Below are 25,545 nucleotides of genomic sequence, written 5' to 3' on the forward strand. Positions count from 1 at the left end.
CTGAATTTACGACTGGAAAAAATGAGAAACAAAGAGAAACCAAAATTGGAAGATGCAACACAGGGATCAAAAATCACACAAATAAAAAGGTTGCCGCCCACCCCGTTTACCCTTCCACCCACAAGAAAATAGGAATGTCAGAAGAGCCTATTAGAGCAGGCTGATGACCCATCTAGTCCAGCATTCTGTTCTCACAGTGGCTAACCAAATGCATCATGGGGAACCTGAAAGCTTGTGATTATCAGCAAGTGGCATTCAGAGGCATACCACCTCCAGCAGTCAAGATAGAACACAGTCATCATAGCTAGTACCTGCCTGTAGCGTTATGCTTCATGTCTAATCTTATTTTAAAGGCATCCAAGTTGGTGGCCATTGCTACAACTTCTGGGAGTGAATTCCAGGATTTAACTGTGTGCTGCGTGAAGAAGTACTTTCTCTCTCTCCTCCTCCCCCTCCCGTCTCTGAATCTTCCAGCATTCAGCATCATTGGATGCCCACACATTCTAGTCTTATGAGAGAAGGAGAAAAACAGTTCTTGATCTGCTTTCTTCACGCCAGGCATAATTTTATACATCTGTAACATGCCACCTCTTACTCACCTTTTCTTGAAACTGAAAAGCACCAACTGTTGTAACCTTTCACTATAGGGGAGCTGCTTCAACCCCTTGAACATTTTGCTTGCCCTTTTCTGAACCTATTCCAGCTGTACAATATCCTTCTTTGAAGTGAGGCAACCACTTCTCTCCCCTTCTTCAATTGTTTCCCCTATGTTAAATTTTAGATTATAAGGTCTTTGATGCCGACACCTGTCCTTTTGTACTCTGTAAAGCATCATGGATCTCTGATGATGCTATATGAATCATAATAAATATTAAACAATAGCGGTGGTATACTGACAGTTATTAGAATGAAACTGAATTATGTTATGTGATAAAGCCTATTTGTAAGGTGGAGGATGAGAAGCAAGATACCAGCTAACTAAGAGGCTTAGTAGAGATTGCTGGCAAGTCCGAGTGGTACTGTTTCAGATTTCTAATTAGCCCTCTGCTTGAAACCAAACGCTCTAAAGCATGAGTAGCCAACATGGTACCCTTTATGATGCTGGACTGCAACCCCCATCAGCCTCAGTGAGCATGGTCAATGGTCAAGGATGATCAGATGTGCAGTCCAGCAACATCTGGAGAATATAATGTTGACTACCATTGCTCTAAAATGTATCATATGGGGGAGAATACCATGGGAGGGGGCAAGTAAATTCAAGGTGTTTGACCCTGAACACCAACAGCTTCAAGAAGAAGCTATCAGAATGATCAGTAAGAACTTGGAATTTCAGCAACAGTACCCTTGAATACCCACAGCTATTTGTAATTGTCCCTGTAAGTGGCTCCTTAAAAAGGAGGTGGGGTAGAATTTGCAAACTACTTAGGATATGATTTTTATATTGTGTTATTCATGCTGGAGTTGTTTTCTTCACTTTTTTGTGACTAGGAGGAAATGACTCATCTGCCTTCTTTGTTTGCTAAATACTACACCCATTCCTGGCACAGACCTTTTCTTCTGCACTAATGTAATCAACACATAGTGATTGCTTTATCACCTTTTAGGACATCACCTTCAACACTCCCCACACACACACAAGGAGTTACAAAAAGTGTTCCTTTCCCCCCTCTCATTAGCACATCTCAAATATTTGATAGGCAAGCTTATATCTTCCCTTAATCACTTCTTACCTAATGTACACAAATTACAGCGGACGCTCGGGTTGCGAACATGATCCGTGCGGGAGGCATGTTCGCAACCTGCAGCATTCACAACCCGCAGCACCACATCTGCGCATGTGCAGGTTGTGATTCAGCACTTTTGCGCATGCACAAAGCACAATTTAGTGCTTCTGTGCATGTGCGACTGCCGAAACCTGGAGGTAACCCGTTCCAGGTTTCGGTGTGTCCATAACCTGAAAAAACGCAACCTGAAGCATCTGTAACCCGAGGTATGACTGTACATACTTATCTGTCAAACATCTCACATCATTCTCTATCATTTCTCTCACCTTAGTACTGAACATTTTAAAAATAAAAGAAACAAACAAACTTGTACATCTTTGCAGTATTCCCACAAAAAGAAGTAATACTGCATACTGATAGATAGATGAGAGAGAGATTCATAAAATGAAACATGTTGAAGATGGAGAGAAAGAAAAGAAAAGTCAGAGAAATTGTGGGTGGACAATATTTTAAAATTATACAGAGATAGCTGGATCTAGGAATGGGCAAAACTACAAATTTTAGTTTCTACTCAATTTTATAATATTAAACTCAGTTTCCCTATTTTCACAACAGTTTGTTTGCTTGTTTGTTTTCAAAATAAAAGTCCAGATGAAAATCAATCAGCATACATTGTGAATTTCTCCTAATATTCATGGTGGTTTTTTTATGCCTCCAAGTGCAACTTCTGGTCACAATGACATGACATCAAGTTACATCGTAGGTGTCATCGCTTACCCATAATCTGGGGCCCATGTCAGCGTGCCTGCTGAGCTGCAATTTCTCAAAGAAGAAAGATGAAACCCGAGAACCCCAGCATTCTTTGTGAGCGATGCAGTCAATCACAGCAGTAGTAGAAGCTAAGCTTTGTGATGATGAACAAGCAAGTTGTTTAAGATCTTTCTTTTGGACCAGAGAGAGAAAAGTGTATTGAACTGCAATAAGGTCTAAAAAGAAGGCTGGGCCACAATGCTAACTTGTTTAAGAGCAATGTGTTATTTTGTATCCTATAACATTTAATTGTAACTATATTAAGATAGTTTTGCAGTACAGGTTTGAAGCTCATTCTTGTGGCGGAGAAAATTATTTTCTACTCTACACAAAGTGCAACAACTCTAGCACACCTATGCTTAGATGTTATTTGACAATCCTTTCATATCAGTAAATATTTCAGGAATTGGGACCGCAATGCATGTGCTCAAGTAAAACCCAGTTCATAATCAAGTTATATTGCAAGAGAACATTGATGAAACTGGTGCTTAATTGGAAGTAGCCTTTTTATATATAAGTTTGTCTTTTCCCCCCAGGGAAAAGCCTTTAGGATCCAGATGATGATCCTCAGTAATTATGGAATCTGAAGTTAATTAGAGAAGCTAGTATTACTTTGGCAGTCTCCAACAAGCCTGAGCCTTACATTTTTAGGGCTTTATAGGTTAAGCCCAGTTCCGCATGGAAACTTTAGCTCCTGCAGATTGGATAGCCCCAATCTAATGTGCTCCATTTAATAAGCAGGCTTCCTCATTATACACTAGTTTCATGTTCAGATTGGTCTCATGGTATACAGTTTCAATTGCACACCTGTGCAACCACACAGCATTTAATGGATTTGCTCAGATGTAACTTAGGGCATTGCTAGAAGTTAATGAGTTTGCAAATATGACCTTGTAAACACCCCTGGGTTAATACAAATAAAGTGGAATCTAGGAGAAAAAACCAGGCCACTCCCTATAGGCAGTACTGGTGATACAAAGCTGTTAATATGTTCAGAAAGAAAGTCATGTTTGCAAGAATATATTTATCTAGCAGTCCAGCTAATATCCATAAATAATATTTCCAATTAAGGATCAGCTCCCATAATGTCCTTGGAGATGTGGGTTCATTTACGTGCAATGCACCCACCACTCCTAATGAGCTGGGTTTTACCTGAGGACAGGTCTCTCAGTTACAAGTCCACTAAAAAGCACATGAATATCTGGACCACATGAATATTCAAGGCCAATTTGGATGGAGCCTACAGAAGACCAAATAACTTATGATTCTGTACTTCTTGGTACAATTTCAAAAAAGGGACTCACATCACATCTACAATTCTATGATCTCGTCACAGGAAAGCAAGCATCTACTGTGGACATAAGATCATAGAATCTAACAAATAGGCTAATGTCTACCTACCTAGTTTTTCTCTAGCAGTGGTTAACCACAGCAAACAAACTCTTATTTAACCTTTCTTTGTTGAGTAGATATTTCTGGTATTTGATATGATCTCTTTCACCTCTCTTTCTGGCCTTATTGTTGCCAAGAAAGTTCTTCACTACCAGAACAAATGCCTTCCACGCTTCCAGTTCCACTTCGTTCATTGAGTTTCCGAACTCTGGATCTCTGATGAGCTGATGGATCTGAGGACCGTCAAAGATGCCAGCTTTCAACTTTTCCATGGTCAATCCTGGAAAAGCCTGGCACAAGTAAGTGAAGCAGTCACCATCCTTGTCCAGAGCCTTGGTGAACTGCTTGATTAAGCCGAGCTTGATGTGCAGCGGTGGGAAGAGTATTCTGTCTCTGTCCACCAGAGGGTCGTTGATGACGTTCCTTTTTTTGCACGGCACCAATTCCTCCTGCACAGGCCAGTCCTTCTTCGTGTAATGCTGAGCACAGTCCCTACTATCCCACATGCACAGAAAACATGGGTACTTGGTGAAGCCAGACTGTTGTCCCAACCAAAAGTTCACCATCTTCAGGTCAACATAAATAAACCACTTATGCTGATCATAACCAATTTTCTCCAGCACATACTTCACTGCTTCATAGTTCTCCTTCAGTGTACTCAAGTGAGCCAGGGGTATAGAGGCAAACTGGTTGCCGTTGTGTAGCAGAACACATTTCAGTGATCGCTTGCTGCTGTCAATGTCCAATCTTTGGGTTCGTACTGTGGCACTCCAAACTTGAGCAGAACCTGCGCAATATCTGCACAGTACACCAAGTCCTTCTCTTCCGAGAAAAAACGGAGGTACTCTTGATGCCTGTTGCGGAAGAAGCTGATGCGAGCACTGTCAGAGAGAAGGTTTTTTACCTTCAATCTGGATGCCAACAGTTTGGCAGAGTCCTTTGACAAGCTGAGGTCGTGAACTAGATCATTCAACTCCTTTTGGGAAAATGGATGTGGAGCATCATCTTCAAGAACCACTTCTTCTTCTTCATGTCCTTCAACACTGGAGGCATCTTCGTCACTAATGTCAGGAAGTTCTCTGAAGATAGGCACTGGAATTTCATCACAATGAGCTACAGGACGACGTGCTGATTGAAGATCAGGATACTTCGTGGGGCGGCTGCCCCATTAACTTAGTTTTGATCCCCCAACTTTATGCTTTGCCGCACCAATTTATGGAAGATTTCGAGGTTTTATGACTTCAAACTGATCCCTTTTCAACATAATCACCCAGAACTATCGGACCTGAATACTTCTTGTCATTAAAATAATCATTTCCAATCGAAACAATTATTTGACATGGCATTTTACCCCCACCAACTTCTTCTAAAATGCTCCACACAAGCGTACATGTGAACAAAAATGTTAAAAAATGACATGTGGCCATAGCTCAAAAACTTGACCTGATTGAGCAAAACCAATGTGATTTTTGGATTCAGCGCATCAGATTCGTCCTAAATCAACTGAAAAAATGCAGACAACACATTTGTTGTTGACCAGTGTTATTCAGTCTCTCTCTCTCTCTTTCCTATCAGTACAATAGTTTTGAACACAATATGGTTGGCTAATGGTAGTCATTTCAACAGCATAGAGAGCAAAATCAGAATGAGCAAATGTTCTTAAGGCAGAAATCCATTTCTTAAGGGATTGTAAAATGACTGAGGAAGGGTGAAACTCATTCATACTATTACTGTGGTTAATGGAGAATCATTCCCATCTTCTTTCATACTTAGGTACTGGTTATATTTCTACCATCATGAACAAAACTTGCAAGCCTACACATACTTACTAGGGAATAAGCCTTGTTAAAATTAGTAGGACTTACCGGTACTTGCAAGCAAATGGTCATGCTGCAAATTTGTTATTTTACTGTCTTGTGTATATTTCTCCCCCACCCCAAATTTCAATTTCCACTGGGACATTTCTATTTCTAGCCCTGATCATTTGAACTGTCCTACTCTGCAGATTTTACAGTTCTATCATATTCTGTTCAAGATGCAGTTGTCAAAACTCCATAGAATTTTCTAAATAGAGGCACATAGGAGATGAACTGGAAGCATTACATTAGAAATATAGGAATTATATATATGAAGCAATCACCTTTCTCAATGCTCACATTTATTTTCATATTTTATTCTTAAAATACACATTTTAAACACATTTGATCTTTTTTGAGCTAAGAATGATGTAAAAAAAATGGAAATGTATGAAATTTGGAAAAAGTATGAAAAGTTTCTGCATTGGTTGGGCTAGATGACCCTTGAGGTACCTTCCAAATCTACAGTTCTATGATTCTTTGAAATCCGAAGGATAATTGCATCCCGATCCACACATTAATCTGGAATTAGTTCAGATCTGTTCCCTTTACTTAGAATGGCAGAACTCTTGCTTTCTTCTGTGTCTGATTTTGCATATTAGTCTCAGTTTACTACAATCTCAAAACTCAAAAGAAAAGCAATAGCACAGGGGTTCAATTACTTCAGGAAACTCCTATGAAATGTAAATTAGTTAAATACAATTGGATGTTGTTGTTCCTGTTGCTGTTCTGCCATGCCTCTATTATAGAACAAGGTGCCGCTTTAGATTATGTGCCATTACAGTAATTGCAATTGTAATAATGACTGTTTTGATTTAGACCATCTCCACCTCACATTAGGTGAAAAATAAATATTCCCGCTGAACTTCTAGACAACAACTATGGGCTACAGTGGGGACTAGAAGTCAGTGAGTTATTAGAGAATAAACAAAACTTGCATGCTTTTATAAATAATATTAGAAAGACAACTTCTCAACAGAGGGAAAAAAATAAGTTAGAGCTTCATAAGAAACTGGCAGATGATGGTAGCGATTTATAGAGGTTGTAATGATGTGAGCCACTATAAGATACATCACTAATTTGGTGTCATTGCAGAGTGTGTTTATCCTGCCTGAGAAGCTGTTAATCTTTTTTAAAGTATTGTTTGTTTTTGCCTTCTCATTAATGAAACAACGGCAGGGCTACAAACCTATTGTGTTTGCAACCACACAGAGTGGGGTGGAGGAGGATATTATTCTGTAGTGGTGAGATAATAATAATAATAATAATAATAATAATAATAATAATAACTTACAATCATAGATTTGTAGAGTTAGAAGGGACACTGAGGGTTATCTAGTCCAACCTCCTGCAATGCAGGAATCCAAAAGCAGCAATGACAGATCTGCTTAAAAACTTCCAAGGAAGGAGAGAACACCACTTCCCAAGGGAGTCTACTCCACTGTCAAACAGCTCTCGCTGAATGACATACTCTTCACTGACAGAAATCAGTGTGCTGAATTGAGTTCATTTATTTTATTTTTATTTAACAAATTTATATACTGCTTGACTGTACTGGTTTCTAAGAATTACTGCATGCACAGGACATAAATATACATATTGCACCCCTCAAGGGATTCTGAAGGTATCTAAGCCCACCACCTATCATAACAATGCTGAACAATTTCCTAAATTTGTACATTTGTATGTTGACAGTTACTTTCAACATTGTGCTCCATTGTTCCAACACTCTTTCACATTCTAGACTGACCAAAAAATCAAGGTTGCTATGTTCCTATAGGCCCCCATTCGAAATTTTGTAAGACAAAGTAAATGGCCTGCAATCTGAGCCACAATTATGTGCAGGGGCACCATCTCCTAGGGGTCAGCCTCCCCCATCAGTAATTTCCAGTTATGCCAATCCTTGATACTTGCTCTAGTCAGGGTGATTGATGGATAGATAGAAGTATAGGGAGGGGCCGTAGAGTAGCAGGACTGTGAGTTTGTAGGAAGGAATGGGATCTCATCTCCACCAATGCACATCAAATGTGGCAAGTCTTCAGCTAGCACTCTTTACTTATGATAGAGCTATCAATTAGGCTACATAAAAGGGTGCTTGATATAATCAGGGCCTGTGGAGATTCACAGAGATTTCTAAAGTTCAAGCAAGGCAAGGTCTGAAATAGAGAGAAACAGTGTGCGCACATACACATACATCCCCTCTGTGATGCATATGATGTTCCCTTCATGGATGCATGATGTAGACATATTCAAGATCCCATTGGGGTGCTTGAGAAGTTGTGCAAAGCCAGGATGTGTGATGTGAAATCAATTATGTGCCAGAAGAGTTTTTTTCACGCATCCATTCCCCTGCTTCCCAGGGGACTAAAGACCAAATCAGCTGGAGCTAGATTGCTAAGGCGTTGTCTTCACATATGTGTTTACTTTTTTTTCACTTTCCCTATTTCCATGAGCAGCAGGAAGTTCTAGACACAGCTTTCAATAAGGTCAGCTTCCTTCTGCAGGCACAGTCCATTTGGCCATTACCTGCAATGAAATGTTGCAGTGTAGAGTGCTCCTACTCATGATTCTGGCAAGCTAGACAGACTGTCATTCCCTTTTCCATGATACTTCATTCCATTCATCTTTTCTTTGCTGCCCCAACTCCCTCCCCCCCCCCAATTCACTCCAATTATTATTCCATCTTTTGTGGGCATTAAGCTTGTTTAGTCCTCACTGGGCTATTTTTGGCCCAGTCTAGTTTGCTTGAATTATTGAAGTATATTTTACTGCAAATAGCCAAAGGCCTTTTCATTCATGCTAAGAATCCCTATCTTCTATAAAAACAATAAGTCCATCTAGTTCAGTGTGTTCCATCTACTCTGATAGCTGCTCTCCAGGATTTAAGACAGGGAGTCTTTCTCAGTCTGACCTGGAAATTCTAGGGATTAAACATGGTATCATCTACACACAAATCAGATACTCCTTCAGTGAGCTATGGTTCTACCCTCAACCAGTACAGGCCTCCCTCTTTTGCCTGTTGTCACTTTATCCAGAATATTTGTGCTAGTATTCCTGTGCTTCAAAGATCCACAGCTCTAAAAAGCACACATCTAATTACATGCAAGAAGCAATCTCAAACCCAGATATCTTAGGGAGCTGCATTATTCCACTTCAGACCATTGGCCCAACTAGCTCATCGTTGTACACAGTGAGTTACAGTAATATTACAGGACTTTAGGCAGTGAATTTCCCCCAGTCCTACTTGGACATGCCAACACCTGGGACCTCCAGCACACAAAGTATGTGCACTGAGCTATGGCTCCTGTTCAATGCCAGACATGTTTTGCACCTATTCCACCTGCTCTTGTAAACAACAATACTGTTTTAACTGCAAACTGCTAAACTCCAAGAGATGCACGTAGAATCCTACATCATTTACATGTTTTATGCATGCCAGCCCCGGGACGGTTTAATTTACAATGGCACAAACTGCTGGAAACTGTAGCTACATTTGATCTATTAGTCCTGGCTTTCCAACAACTGCACCATAAAACCCGTAAAAGTGTCCACGGTGCATACAAGATATTATCATATACACTTCTTGCAAATGTTCAGATTATCAAGAAATCTGGAGGCATATTTCTTTCATCAAGCTGGGTTTTTTTAAGTGCTTGTGCTCTAAAACAGGTGGCTCCTTGAGTAACGAATTGCACACTGCTTGAATCTAAGGGCTTTATATTCCTAGTTTGAAATAGCTCCAGGCAGATTGAATTCTACATCACAAAATTGTCTTCTGAAGATTTATTTACATCCTTTATGCTTTGGGCTTTCTAGATAGAGTTCCTGAGTAAACACAAATGTGATCCTGATTTGGAAATAGTTATATGCAACTTCACAGGTGCAAGAAAATAATTTTCTGACACATTTTTATTTCCCCCACCCCCACTTTCCCACTCCCTCTGAACTCATTGGAGAATTTTAGGGAAGTGGTATACCACTGTGGCAGAGCATGAATGAAGTTTTTAAGGACTGATGTTTTAGTGTATTTTTCATCTCTGTTGGAAGCCGCCCAGAGTGGCTGGGGAAACCAGGTACTGGTTTGTACCTGATCAAGGTACAAATATAATAATAATAATAATAATAATAATAATAATAATAATAATAATATATACCAGTTTCAATCTTCAAGAAGGACTGGGAGAGATTCCTGTCTGAAACCCCAGAGGGCCACAACTCTTAGGGAGATGGACCAGTGGTCTCACTATGAAGCACTTTCTTATATTCCTGTGTTCAGCTCTCATGGAAAATACAGTGGTTACAGATGCTTCAGGTTACAGATGCTTCAGGTTACAGACTCCGCTAACCCAGAAAGAGTACTTCGGGTTAAGAACTTTGCTTCAGGATGAGAACAGAAATCGTGCTCCAGCAGCCTGGTGGCAGCGGGAGGCCCCATTAGCTAAAGTGGTACCTCAGGTTAAGAACAGTTTCAGGTTAAGAACAGACCTCCAGAACAAATTAAGTTCTTAACCCGAGGTACCACTGTATTTGACAAAATGACCAACAGTGTCTCCGCTTCTGAATAAATTGTGTAAGCTATGGATCCAGATTAAATTGTTGCTTATAATTATTTTAATAGTGTTGAAGGAACCAATGGGCTTGGTCCCTTCTCCCTCCAGACCTACTCTCCAGTAGAGGCTAGAGAGGCCTACTCTCCATTAGGGAAACAGGATATTGCCCCACCCCTCAGCAAGCCTCCACCTGCCTGCCTTCTTACACACAATCAGGCCAGAGGGGTGGCTCTGGCTATTCACTTCTTCCCTCTTAGTCTCAGTGTTGTGGAACTCATATTGTTTTTTTGTTTTGTTTTTTTTAAATATTTTATTAAGGATTTTCTTGTTTTACAGAAGTGTAGTGCCTCGTATTTTTTTTTCATGTAACATTTTTACAAATCCGTTTCATTTGTTGAGGCATTAGGGGGAGAAGAAAAAAAGAAAAGAAAAAAGAAAGGGGGGTGGAGAGAGGGAAGATGGATGGGGGTGGGGTGAGAGAGGGATGAGGATTAAACTGGAGGAAGTCTGGCTCCACCTTCTGTTGAGTTGTCTGCCTTCCACCCTACCAGTCTCAATGGGCATCAGCCATCACTGCTTCTCTCCTAACTCATTTCCTTGCTTTCCAGAATGAGAAGTGAAGCGTTGGCAAGTGGCGTTTGGATGTATTCTCTGGGGCAGAGACTCAGGGCAGATGATTTCAGAGACTCAAGGAGAAAACTCATAGGCTCAGAAAGGTGGAGGGGAGAGGATGTTTTCTTCTAGGCTGCATCATAACACCTGTCCTATAAAGACAGGAGGAAGCTGCCAATTTCTGTTCTCTTGGTTTCTCATTTTCCCCATTTTTAAATTCATTTCTCCACATTCTGCAGCTGTTTGGAATTTTTTTTTGAATCCTCATGAAAATTTATCAGCATTTTACTGTGAAGTTCTCCTCATAAACCAATATTTGTATGTAGTTTTGACTAATATACAAGCCAATTCCCCTGATAACATGCAATTTTGTATGTTCTTTTCACTAATGTATGCATTTTTATTAACACATTCCCCTAATATATGGATTTTTGTGCATATTATTTGGTTGGATATATTTGGTTGGAAATTTGCATAATTCTGAGTGCAAAGTTCAAAGGATGACTGAGTTTCAGTTCATATCTTGTTTTGGATGTATTAATGAAACAAATACATTCAAATATTAGTGAAACAAAATGTTTTTGCAAAAATCTGTATGTAGGGAAAATTGCATACAAACACACATATATATTAGAGAAAAATAATATATATTTTCAGGAAAACATTTTTTTTAAGTCAGCTCATATGAAAATGTAGAGAACAGAATTTAAGACTGGAAAAATGAGAAACTGAGAGAAACCAACGCTGACAGATTCACCCATCCCTAGTTGTAATATAGGTGAAATGAAATGAAACACATCATAATGACAGCATAATGAGAGAGAAAGACACAGAGAGCAAACAGTACCAACACAAAAGAAGCACCCATACATATCCACTACTGAGAACTTAAACAGACAAATTTTAACTGAGCTGAAGGTCATATAATTTATAGGGCCCATCCGTAATGCTTCCTAAAATACAAGTCACAATAGGTAAATAGCTTCCATTCTAAGGTTACTCAATATTTCAGCAGCCTCCAAAATATAAAGCCTTGGAACTATTGTGCACTGCATTCATAATTCAACAATCCTCCTTTTTGTTGCCTACTTGGGACTGAAAATGCAAAGGGTTGTCAAGCATCTGGCAGTTTTCACTTAATGGTTGAGGAACCAGGGTGGTATTGACCATGCCTGAGTCTGAATTCAATGCAATGTTTCAGTAACTCTCGGATTTAAATTATGTACCTGAAGAATACAGATGATACTGGGACAAGTGGTCAGTCATTATGGCTTCTGGTACAAACTGGTGTTAAACCCACTGAGCTACTGTGGAAAGTTAGGCTGGGAGTGTGGGACATGTGACCCTCCTGATGTTGATGGACTACAATTCCCATCATCCTTTCCCACTCAGGTGAAAGAGCCATCTTCAGTACAGAAAAGAATAGGTGAGTTAATCATGAAGCTAACCTACCTCAGAGGGTTGTTGTGAGGGTAAGATGTGGCATCTTGAGCTCCTTGGGCAAAACATGGGAGATTTATCCCATGTTTTGCCCGAGGAGCCTGGTACCAGAGCCTGCAATAAACCCAGATGCCAACTTTGCTGCCACATAGACCCAGACAACACCATCACTGGACCCAACAACATGAAACATACCATCTCAGGCCTATTGAATTGCTTATCTTCTAACATTGTGTATGCCATCAAATGCCAGCAGTGCCCTTCAGCTCTCTATATTGGACAAACAGGCCAAACCCTACACCAAAGGATAAATGGACATAAATCTGATATCAGGAATCACAAGACAGAGGAGCCAGTAGGAGAACACTTCAATCTCCTAGAACATTCAATACAGGATCTCAAAGCAGCTGTATTATTACAAAAGAATTTCAGAAACGGACTTGAAAGAGAAGTTGCTGAATTACAACTTATCACTAAATTGAAAACTATGGAGAGACCTGGTCTTAATAGAGATATTGGATTCCTGTCTCATTACATATGCTAATCATCTGCATACTATCCCTTGCTTTTTCCTGTAGGACTAATTGCAGTTGTTAACAGTTGTCAACAGGTTTACCATACCCATTGAGTCAATCACCCATCTCCCACTATCCTTCTGAGAAAAACCCCAACCCACCCTCCCACTATATATAAGGGTCTGGTGACCTATTTCAGTGTATCTGAAGAAAGCTTATACCAAGAACAAACTTATTTGGTCTCTAAGGTGCTACTGGACAATTATGTATGTGTGTGTGTGTGTGTGTGTGTGTGTATCGATGGGATATTTATGTAACACAAGAAAGAAAAAAGACTCTGACTGAAGATGCCAGAGATTGAACCAGAGCTTTTATGTCCAAGGGCCACAATTCTTAGCAACCATCTAGCAATCACATGGGCAGAGTCAGAGCCAAAGCTGGGCATAATGTAAAATTTACCATTATGCAGTAGGCTAGTTTCTACACCCTACACATTATCCATCTAGGCAAGCTGGGGGGAAACCAACAAACCACCCAAGAAAAATGCAAAGCCGGGAACAATGATGGCAAGTGTGGTTGAGGAAATGATGTGTAGGTGGGGCATTGTGGGAAGATACCAGACAGTGGCATAGCATGGTGGTCACAAGGGCTGTTGTCCCAGGTACAAAATTATTACGGGTGCAAAATTACAACACCCACAGCTATGTGCTTCTGATGCTGGGCTCTGTTGAAAATGGCTTCTCCATGCAAACTAGGAAGTAATCTTTCCAGACAATTGGGGCAATTCTTTACTTATCTCTGTGGCTGCGATCTCCTGGGCAATGCAGATGCTATTAGGCAGTTGAATGTACATGCGTACTCTATCCAGTTCCCTCCACCACCACACCTCCGCATGGCTCCTGGCACTGGAAACAATGTTACGCCAATGTGACCAGAGATTCTAACAGAGAGGCTTAGGGGGCCATTTTTAGTTCCTGGTCTGAGATTTCCCAACCCTGGTTGAAAAATAGAATGTAGAACCTAGTGCATAAAAGTGTGTATATACATACTCTATGGCACTATTAAAAGAAAGGTTTAACAACCTATAATACATTTGCACACCCATAACCCCCCCCCCATAGGTTTTGCTTCTGTTTGGAGGACTTGAACAACATCTTATTAAAATATGTTGCAATATTTCACTAACAGTGGGCTTTTTACTTGACCTTTTTTGGTATCTCAGTCTCAGTTACTGCAACAACATTTGTAAGCAGTCTTCTTCCTTTTTTATCTTTGTACTTTGTCAGGTCTTTCTGTGCAGCCATGGGAAATGAGTCAGATACTTATGCTCTGCAGATTGACTAATGTTGACAGCCACCTACCTACACATTATGTTGAAATGCAGGAAGCAAAGCAGCATTCAGGAAGCCGTGCTCCTCACATATCATCTAACTCAGGGGAAGTTAGCATTCAGAAGCACCCACCTGTATGTGGTTCAACTGAGAAGTACGGCTGTCCCTCCAAGATGCTGTAGACGAGCTTGGCACTGTTTCCGTAAACAGGGTCATCCGCATCGGTGGCTGTCACTTTGGTAACGTAAGTACCTAGTGAAAAAGAAAAGTATGGTTGATGAAGAATGCCAGTTGGCAATATGTTAGGAAAGAATCTGGACAGAGGACTCGCTCCATACTCTCTTCCATTGATATCTTAATAAACCACCCATACAGAAAATAAAACATGGTATCAGCTGAGCAGTAAAGAAATAGCTGAAACCAGAGCAAGCCATTCCTCAAACGATCAGAAGACTCTAACAGTTGTTTGAATAAGGGTCAGCAAATTTTATCTCAGAAGGATGGTAGTGAGCTCCAGATCCTCAGTGTCACCATGCAGAAGGATACGTCCTGGGTACTTCAGATGGCAGACTTAAACTCATTATTAAACATACATTGATGTGCAAAGCACTGCGATCCTAACATCCCTGCAGGTTATGAGCCCTCCTCTCCACCGACCCACAGACATGCACTCAGCAAGGCAATGAGCATAGCATCACTGCAAATAACAATGCTCTCTAAATATTGATGTTTTATTTAAGACATCTGCACTGTGCCTTTCTGCATAAGCCACCCAAGACAGCTTGGCAGTAAACAAGCAAACAAGTCAAGGCCACAGAAACAATTAAACACTAAGGTATCAGCAGCCTAACAATAAAAACACAATCAGACCTAAACATTAGGATTTGTTACAAGCAGAAGAAAATAAAGCTGCTTTCAACTGGTACTTAGAAGAGATAGCAATGTGCTATGTGTGCAGTGCTGGAGCCAAACTGACACTCCTACTGCTGTGCCCACACTGCACTGACCTTTCCACTGAATGGTCCCCCCCCCCCCCCGCTTTGGTTACTGGCAGTGACTTCTGCATTGGGAAACTAGGTAAGCAACAACACCACACCACCCCTTTCTGGCCCACCAGCCACCATGGGATCCAAGCTATAAACACAATATAAAATGTATGTTGTTGCTGTTTTAAATACAATGTTGCTGTTTTAAATACAATGTTGCTGTTTTAAATACAATATAAAATGTATGTTGTTGTTGTTTTAAATACAAAATTAGTAGCACAACATCAATCAGCAATATTTATCAGGGCAGCACAAATTGTGTAGGGGGGCATTATCAGAGCAACCCCAAAGCCCACCTGAAAGATGTTCATCTTGGTATGGAAGAGCTTAGGAACTACCAAAGGGAAAGAGGTCTCCAGGAAGGAACTCACTCCAGAGAAGCCTCTATCCTGTATTGCCACTCATCATACTTTAAGTTCTGAGGGTGGTGGAAGGCACACAGAGCACAGCCTGCAAGGGAGAACTGCAAGATGTATTTAAAAAAATAAAATACATTTATAAAAGCTTATTTTAAGTGAAATATTATGACAACAGTAGGCAAGGGGAGGGGGGAGAACCAAATATGGGTAATCCTTGTGATGGATTATCCTTGGCAGTTTCTCACCAACAGGGTGGAAGTAAAAATGTTAGAGTGCTCTTGGGTTCTGTCTTTTACAGATTTTTTATTAAGTATTTTTTTTATGGCAAGGCTTGTGAATGTTTCCATGGTCGCAAGCAAGGGGCATTCAACACTGGATCTTCCTCTTTGCCCTTGTCCTCCTGGACATTAGCAAAGGCACTTAAATAACACAGACAGAGTCCAGAGAGAAAAGTCTTGTTAAAACTTTAAAGAGGAAACTCAGCAAAGCACCCTGTATAGTTTGAGGAGAAAGGAACAGAAAGGTTTTGTTTTGTTTACTTCAGGCCTTGTTCGTAGCAGGGAGACTTTCAGCTAAACACCAAGAGAGGAGAACGTCTCTCAGGATGATTCAGCCAATCAAAGAACACACTACCTCAACAATCATTGTGTCAATATGCTTGGTTGCTAAGCAACACTTGCACCTGTCCCACTTTCGGTGAGTTGATTTTAAGATTAAGATAATTAACCCTTAAGTTGCATACTGAACGATCCCTGCAGTTGCACTTCTAACACCAAGAATATACAATTTCAGGTTATGGATTTAAAATTGACTTTTCAATTAATAACTTTAAAATGGCTTTGAAGTAAATTAAATTACATATTAATGTTGCAACAGGTTGGAATGGATTTATCAATAAACCTAAGACTGGAAATTGACTGATTTATCAATCTCTAGACTTAAAAACCTGATTTCCGTGTGTGCTATTCAGCAGTAATACACCAACAGGGTGAAACTTCTTGAAGTACTTTTATTTTAGAATAGTCATATTATTTGAAGTACCTTTGTAAAATGTAAAATAAAACTACCTATTTAAATTATGTGGATTTCCAAGCATTCGCAAAGGAAGCATATCAAAGAGGTACAAAATTCCAGATGAATAATACAATATAATATATTGTATTTAAGGTTTTGCAATAGCATATTTCAAAGAAACTGGCAGCGTTACAGCTGCAGCATAGAAAATCAATGGTTTGAAAATGATATATTTTCCTTCTTTGATTTCCACCTATAATAGTTAGAGGAAGCCATTGGCAGAAACTGAATATCCTCTGTTGTCTCAGAAATAACTTTGTCTCCTCCAGTTTCTTTTACTTTGCATTAGCCAGAGTTTTTTTTTTTAAAAAAATGTCAAATAATTGCTTAACCTTTTCAGATCATTCTTTGGATTTTGGTTGCGGAGAATGTTAACCAAATCATATTTAAGTCATTTCTCCTTGATTTGTTGCTGGTATGTCTTTTAGAAAACAAATGATAGCATTAATTAATAGGATAGGCAATACTGAGTCAGTGGCCCAAGAAAAGGTTGTAGTGAATGGTTTGGTGTAACTTTGTGAGTGAGGAAACATACTTCAGGAGTGGGAGCAACTGGGGTGTCAGCCTAACAGCTGAACTCGCAACAGAATACTGTGATCCTGGGCAGGTCTGATTTCATGCTGATATCCCAATCATAAATGGACATCACTGGGTTCCAAAAGTACAAACAAGCATATAACCAAAGAGTATGCCAAACACAATTGCACCTTGACTGTTCCTAAAGACCATACTCAAAAGCTGAAATCAACCATTACTGAGAAGTGATTAAGGAGTGTGTGGTATGAGGCATTCCTTGATGCCATTCATGCATTAATTAAACTCTCATCAGAGAGTACTTGCCCCAAACTTGGATCTTGGCATCAAGGAATTCTTTTTTATATATGCACGCATCTGTGTTGCAAGTCAAACAACTCCAAGTTAATATTATATGGTATGCTATACTAAGCATTTTTCTTTACATCTTAGCCAAGAATGGTAACAGATGAGCATAATTTCAGAGTTCCAGTTGACAACTCCACACAGGATCCAACACCTTCACTGACCAGTCATCCAGTCATTATCTCCAAATAATTTGATCCCACTATGTGTCCCTATGCTATTCAGTCCTGCTGCCAGGCTGTAATCACTAGTACAAGTTTTGTTAATGGTTGGGTTAGTACACCAGATACCCAGCAGTGGAAGTTAAATTATAAGTAGAGGGTTAAAGTTATTCTCCCTTGGCCAAGCTTTGTTAACACATTATACACAATAACAGTGTTCACATATTGCATTCAATATCTTTCCCATATGCTGGGAAAGATGGAGGGCACAAGGAGAAGGGGACGACAGAGGACGAGATGGTTGGATAGTGTTTGCGAAGCTACCAGGATGAGTTTGACGAAACTGCAGGAGGCAGTAGAAGACAGAAGTGCCTGGCGTGCTCTGGTACATGGGGTCACGAAGAGTCGGACATGACTAAACGACTAAACAACAACAACATTGCATTCAATGAGTGTACCATCTGTGTACAAAATAGTACAGTTATTCACATCTAACATTCAATGAGTGCAAAGTCTGTGTACTTAGGCAGACAGTAGTTGAGTTGTACAAATATTTCACACAAACACTTGCACATTTGTAGAGACAGCTTGTACCTCTCTTCAGTGTAACATGTGAAGAAGCCTTGAGGTAAGACAAGCCCAGCCCATCTCAATGTGTGTGTTTTTAAAAATCCTCTGAACCAGAATGATTTGAAGTCTGTAAATCTAGCTAGAGCTGAGATTAATTTGATCTCTTCCCTGCAAATGTGCTCCTCTAGCTTTTCTCTGGGCAACCTCTCTCTTTGTGTGTGCAAGTATTCCAATAATATTTAAGGTTCAGCATCAGCATTTCATATTCATGGATTCTGCAGTGGCAGCTGTCACATTTGGCAGAATCTTGAAGCTGGCATGCAGTAGCCATCAGCATTTGACATGATCTGACAGTGCCTGATAATGAAATTTAGCAAAATATATATTAATTTCATTTAGCCAGTCAAAACAGGTGAAATAATTTCCCTTGTGGATGTCAAATTCTGAACTCAGAATTCAAATGTTTATATACATTCAAACTATGGTTGAAGTCCAACCTTCATTATTGTGAAATGCAAGAGGTTTTGAAGGTTTGCAAATAAATAAATAAATAAATAAATAAATAAATAAATAAATGACAATCACTTCAGCTTTCTTGCCAAGCCAATTCTCCACTTTAGTTCTCCCAGCTATTTTCTGTTAAAGATGAGTCTTAACAAAACTGCCACACAGCCAAACATCAGTGTATTTCCTCCAAGCACCATTTCACTGCTGGTGAATCTTATTTGTATTTTACTGGTGGGAGACTAAGACAGATAGAGGGGAGGGGAGGGAGAGAGGAAATGCCCCACATGCACATGTGCACTTCTGTTCCCCCATGATTCACCCATGAAAACACAAAGGTTTATAAAAGCAGAGGTTGGATAGCCATCTGTCATGTATGATCTAGCTGAGAGTCCTGCATTGCAGCGGGTTGGGCTAGATGATCCTTAGGGTCCCTTCAAAATCAGCAATTCTATGATTATTTGAGAATACCACCCCAAATTTCACCCTGCCATTTTCTGGGTCAAAGGGGCTACGAACAGATTTGTTCTAGAAGGAATTTGCACAGGAATGAGATTCCCAGAAGTGGCTTTTATGTCATGTGAAAGGTTGCATAAATCATCAGGTAAGGCAGTGTCAGGAAAACTGTCAGAATGCAGCCAGTGAGAGTGCCCAACATCTCACAATGAATCATGTTAAAATAAAATTTCCTGATCAAAATAAAACATAATGTGATTATTATGTAACTGCAACCTTCCCCTGCACAACTCCATTATTTTCTTTTCACTACTTAAAATGAAGAGAAGGGGAGAAGGCAGCAAAAGGAAACTTTAAAACACTGATTTGTTCCCTCTCCGCTACCACTATGCAAGGATTCTTTGCAATGGAACCAAGTTTCTCCAAAGCCTTTCTTAAAGGGGTAGCAGTTCTCTTGCAGGGAACACAGAAGCATAGAACACGTTCTATCAGTTATGAAGATCCAGATAGTGTCATCTTTTGCTGTGCTGAGTGATGCAAGTTATGGAAATAAATCCCCAGGATGAGCATCTTCATGGAAAATGAAGATGAAGCTCTGACTCCTGTGAGTTCTGCTTCAAATTAAGCCCTGTCATTGTTCAACTGCAACCTGTAAGTTCTGGGCTTATTATTCCCACATCTGTCTTGTTGTGCAGAGGGCAGCCCTCCATATGAAGGCATTCTCTGTTTGAAGGGCTATCCAGCCCAAGTTCAGCTTTAAAAAGAAAAGGCTCCTACGAATGGAGAGCAGGAACCTAGAAGATGCCAGTGACACATAGCTCTTGTAGAGCAGGCAGAGCAGGTACAGAGGTGGCCTGGCCATGTCTTCTCCACTATGGTGGAATGCATTATATTTCTACCTGGCCAGAAAATGTTAAAAGCTTAGACCATATTCACACCATACATTTAAACCAATAAGGCCACTTTAGCAGTAATAACTTCCCCCAAAGAATCCTGGGAAATATAATCTGTTAAGGGTGCTGCATACCCCTTCATGCAAAAAGAACGAAGGGGCAACTTAGTGCTGACTGGTTTTACAAGAAACATTACTCACTGGACTGCAAAAAGAAGAGTGATAATTCTTCACCTATTTGACCTTCCCAGTTTAGACCAGTTATAATTCCCCCAGGGCTTAAAAGTGGGCTTTTCAAAATCACTGTCATGGCTGGGTAGACCCATCCATTCAAATAAATTCCCCAGAACCAAGTGATCCTGAATTAATTCCCCCTTTATTTTTTTATCCCCTTTTTATCTTCAGCCCCAAATATTGTCCGAGCAGCTTACTTTCAGTCAACTGAAACAAGATATGGGTTTACAATCTGAAAGACATGTCACACAAGGAAAAATGGAGAGGAAGGGAAGAGGAGAAATAGAATGAAATAGTAGTTCTTATAATGACCAGCTAGAAACATTACCAAGGTGGTAATGGTGGGAAGAGATAAGGTTATCAATGGCATATTTATGGCAGTTAGGACAAACAATGGCTATCAGCCATGACGGATATGTTCTTCCTCCACTGCCAGTATGCCAGTTACTGGGATTCACAAGTGAACTGAGAGTTGTGCTCAGGTTTATCTTTCCATGTTCATATGAACCCCACCCCACCCCCATGTGTTCATTATAAGCAGATAGTATATTCTGAAATAATAACAATAAATACTACTCATTGTATACATTTCTAATGTTAATGCATACACATAAGACATTTGGCCTTGGTGAGTGAATGTCCAGTAGACACTAGAATCTTCCAAGAAACTGATGTTTTTAGTGAGGTCCTAGCTGTACTATACATTAAAATCCTCAAAATAATGTTGGAAACTGTAGTCTGTCAAGGGTGCTTAAAGCTGTTAGGGGACTCCTATGTGCCCTTAACAATCTACATGATTCTTTGGGGAAGCCATGACTGTTTAAGGTGGCATGATACTGGTTTCAATACAGATGCCTTAGATGGAGAAAATGCTGGTTCTCTTTAATTTTCCACCTTGAAACACAGAAGCCCAGTCTGGCTTTAGCCCCACTTTGTTTTTTCCTTTCAACAGCAGAAGTACACATATGAAGGTCAGGCCACCCTACTAGCACTAAAGTGAGGAACCTGTGGCCTTTCAGATGTTGTTTGAACAACTACAACTCCCACCATCCCCAGTTGCCATGGCTGATGATCAGGGATGATGGGACTTGCGGTCCAGAGGTCACATGCTTTCTACCAGCACCTCTACCAATGATCAAGTTCAAGTGATGCCAATCCTGTCTAAAATGTACTATATGTGGTGTGAAAAATATCAAACACAGATGTTAAAAAGTGTTGGAGTGAAGTTTTTTGTCTTTTAAAAAATGGCTTAAGTTTTAACCCAAATAATTAGCAGCTAAAAAGATGTGTATCTTAAAAATAATAATCAGAGTATATTCTGAACCCCTTTAGGGCCACAACAAACTTTTTTTAGTGAGACACATTTGGTAAGGTACCTCTTGGGTGTTGATTGGTTTTTAAATAAGAAAGTTGCTATTATGGCCTAAGTTGCTTTAAGTTCCACTTCTAATAATATAGGTGATTTTTTTGCAGAGGCTACTGCAGCAGCATCCAGAAAATGTGCTTCTTCCTTTGAGACACACATAATGCTACCTTACATAACATTAGCACATTTTGGGATAGATATGTAGGGATATTTTAACATGTTATTTTTACGACTCACTGTGACTTTCCTCAAGACACATTTCTGTAATGTGAATCACACGGCAAGTAAGTGGAGGCTGCAAAAAGGTGCAACAGATTTTAATTAATGAACACCTTTCAATGTTAACCAAGGCTCATTGTTTCACTCCGTTGGTGCAGCTTTTGAAGATTCTGCCTTACAAAATGCACATAGTGACTCACAGAGGCAGATAATGATAAAAGTTGCTCCTTGATCTCTCTAGGCACATCCAGACTGTCACTATTTGGGGGTGGGATTCAATCACATACCAATGAATTCAGGTTGACTAGGAGGTACTGCTCAATCCACCTGCTTCTCAATGGCATGCTATTTGCAATAAGGAAAGCGATGGGGATATGCACTGGAAAGTGAGACAACATTTGCTTTGATGAAACATCATCTAACCTCTGCACATACAAATCAGAATGACTGTTCATTAAATAGCCAATGCCATATCATCTCCCTACAAACAAATCAGAATGGATGTTCATTAAACAGGTCATCTGAAAGCTCTTTCTTTCTTTCTTTTTATTTCTCTCTCTCTCCCTCTCTCCCCCTCCCTGACGCACAAACTAGTTTCTGTTTGCTGACAAACTAGATTAAAATCCTTCATAAAGTAAAGATATGTGCACTTGGGTAGTGCTGTTCTGTTGCTTTGGCTCTGTTTTTTATGTCTTAGTCAGGGTACCGAATGTGCACATTATTCAGAAAGAAAAATGCATACAGCACCCTTGAGGAAGAAGGAAAAGGCAGATGAGGGGCGGGCTGTTGAAATGTGTGTACTGGGGGAAAAAATAAATAAAACTTGTATGCCCTGAAGGACTGGGCTCGTGGCATTAGAAATTTGCATGCATTCATATTCAATGAATGAACCATTCTGCTGAAAGATTGTAATGGTTAGGAGGGGGCAGGGAGCGAGAAGGAAACTGGTCATACTGTACCTTAGAGCATGCTTTCTCACCCAGTAGGGTTTGCTGGTGTATATGTATATATATAAGTGTGTGCATTATCCCTGCTACTAAATTCTGGCAAGCTGCAGTGTTAACTTGATTTAGGACAGGAATATCGAGCCTGTAGCCCCCCCCCCCAACCACTGATGGGCTCCAACTGCCATCCTCCTGAGCCAATATTGCCAATGGTCAGGGATGATGTAAATTGTAGTCCAGCAGTATCTGGAGGGCCACAGGTTCCCTAGGCCTGATTTTGGAGATGTGTTGTCCAAGTGTTTGCTGGGTTCACTTAAGCAATATCCCATATAAGTGTGCAGCAAGAGGGTATGTCTGTGAATTGCAGCCAACATGTCCAGATTAGTCAAGTTTGAATATTTTTGGGTGCATAAAAATAATACTGTTCTCTTAATTGCATCTATCATGCTCTAAGTTTCATAATGAATGCGAACCGCCTTGAGGAATCTCTTCCTTGTAAGATGGCATGTAAATAACTGAAATAATTAACTAAATAAATTGTGACTTTCCCAACATTTAGGTGTAACCCCATCAAGACCCAGGATGGTGTAGTGGTCAGAATGTTGGGGTCAAATCCCCACTTGTCCATGAAGTTCACTAGGTGACCTTAGGCCATTCTCACTCTCAGCCAACCTACCTAACAAGATTGTTGAGGGGATCAAATGAAGAGAGGTAGAAACATGAGCTACTTGGAGAAAAGGTGGGTTATAAGTGTAAAGTGTTACAGGCATAAAGGGACCCCACTGCATGATGACCAAAGAACAGGGCTGTGCCCCTGACATTCTGTGACTGAACAAACCCTGCTTCAACATCTGAAAGCACCACTAAGGCAGAGCTAGCTAACTGTTTTCTAGGCTGGGGGCCACATTGACCCATGGCTAGTCCTCCAGGAGTTGCAGGTCAAAATGGACATTGCCATATTTCTCTCTCACTCTCTCTAAAAAAAAACCACCCAAAACAAAACCATTTGATGGGTTTGGGAAGTAGTCACAAAAAACCTTACAGCACCACCAAATCGCAACAGATGGGCATGTAGGTGTGTGTATGCACACATACACATGGGCAGGGGGCTTTGACATATACCCTTAAGCAAAAGGCAGGCTGGCCTGAGCAGGACCAATGCAGTGTGCAGGTGGAGCCTAGGGTCAATTGGCAGGAGAACCAATTGGCAGAGCAACAACTTTAGCTCTCCTCCATGACTAACGTCAATTGCTTTTCTCTCTTTTTTGCAGGTAAGAGTTTGATGCACTAACTGTGTTTCTTAATAAACTTGTGGCCTATTTTACTCCAGTGACTATGTTCATCTCTTCGTTATCCTTGCAATGCTGGAGTCAGGGAGTTGTATCCAGCACAGTGCTAAGTTAAAGTCACTTAGTAGTATACATGTTCCTCTGTAACGTTTTGTGCCAGCAGAATGTTGATGGGCAAGAGAATGCTTAAGCAGGTTGCTGATACTTTTGCTTTGCAATTGATTGTGCGATCTGTTACATAAGGAACTGTGGCTAGAGAAGCTGTTGCACTTGATTCATCTGCTGCACATCATTAAAATTCACCCGCCTCCTAGCAGAACAGCCCTTGTACTAGCAGACACAGAAAGTTGGATACAGCCCAATGGATCTTTTCCTGAACTAACAAGGAGGTTCTCAAGCAAGGGTTCAGTCTCAGGATCCTTTTCATTGATTGGGTGTGCTTTAACCATTAAAAGATCCCAAGTATAACTTGTGCTTTGTATAGCTATATAATGGAACATGGACCTTCCAGTACAATCTGAAAGAGAATGCATAATACTAAAGTCAGTCCACCCCCAGCTTTAGGTCTAGCTTTCTTTCCAAAGTGATACAATTACTTAGATGTCCTTAAAAAAAAAATTCTCAGAGGTAGCATGCTAGTTGTTGTCATGGTAACAATACTGCTCTGTATAACACTACAATAATCTCATATAAACCTGGATAACTTGTTGACATGCAAATTAGTGTTACCTTGAAGTTTAAGAAACATTCATTTCCATTCTTTTTTTTTTTAAAAAAAGAAAAATGTCAAAATTAATACCGTATGTTTAATTCATGTGAGGATTTATTCATGTTTGTTATTTTTGAGGGTTCGTATTATCAGTGGTCATTAGTCATGCATTAAGTCCTGCTCTGAGTGCTCCCTGAACACAGAATAACTTTACCCTGTGGCACGGGAGCTCAGAGAGTGGGGTGGGCTTTTGTTGTTGTGCTCTTGTGAGACCCCAAAAGGTCTCCCCACAAGATCTTGTGAGAGGGAAGGAGAGAGGGAGGCCTTAAAAGCCCTTGTCCATGAGAGTTTGGGACCATTTTGCCCCCACAGGCTTCGCACCCTCAACATTACAGTCTCACTCAACTACTTGGGTCACTGGTTGACAGGACTTGAAAGAATCTCCCCCCAGCCTCAACTGGCCTTTGGTTGGGGGGGTTGCTGCCTTCCCCTCAGTGCTTTAACCAGTGTGGGGTTGAAGTACATTCTTTTGCTTCTGCTTAATCCTCCAATTGCAAATCATTTTCTTTAAGTGATCCAATGAAAATAAAATAAAACAGCAACAGCAACATAA

The 25,545-nt window shown here is 40.3% G+C and overlaps 1 protein-coding gene across 6 annotated transcripts in view; it reads right to left on the reverse strand.

The window, feature by feature from the left end:
* Positions 1-25,545, reverse strand: part of CDH8 (cadherin 8) — a 236,779-nt gene that overhangs the window by 103,901 nt on the left and 107,333 nt on the right. For all 6 annotated transcript variants that reach the window (XM_081016514.1, XM_081016515.1, XM_081016513.1 and 3 more), the window contains one exon: positions 14,363-14,482. In XM_081016514.1, coding sequence (XP_080872640.1) covers positions 14,363-14,482 — 120 coding nt within the window. The remainder of the gene's footprint in view (positions 1-14,362; positions 14,483-25,545) is intronic.

Source organism: Podarcis pityusensis, assembly GCF_964106645.2.
Source record: "Podarcis pityusensis genome assembly, chromosome: 8".
In the NCBI taxonomy this organism is placed as follows: domain Eukaryota; kingdom Metazoa; phylum Chordata; class Lepidosauria; order Squamata; family Lacertidae; genus Podarcis; species Podarcis pityusensis.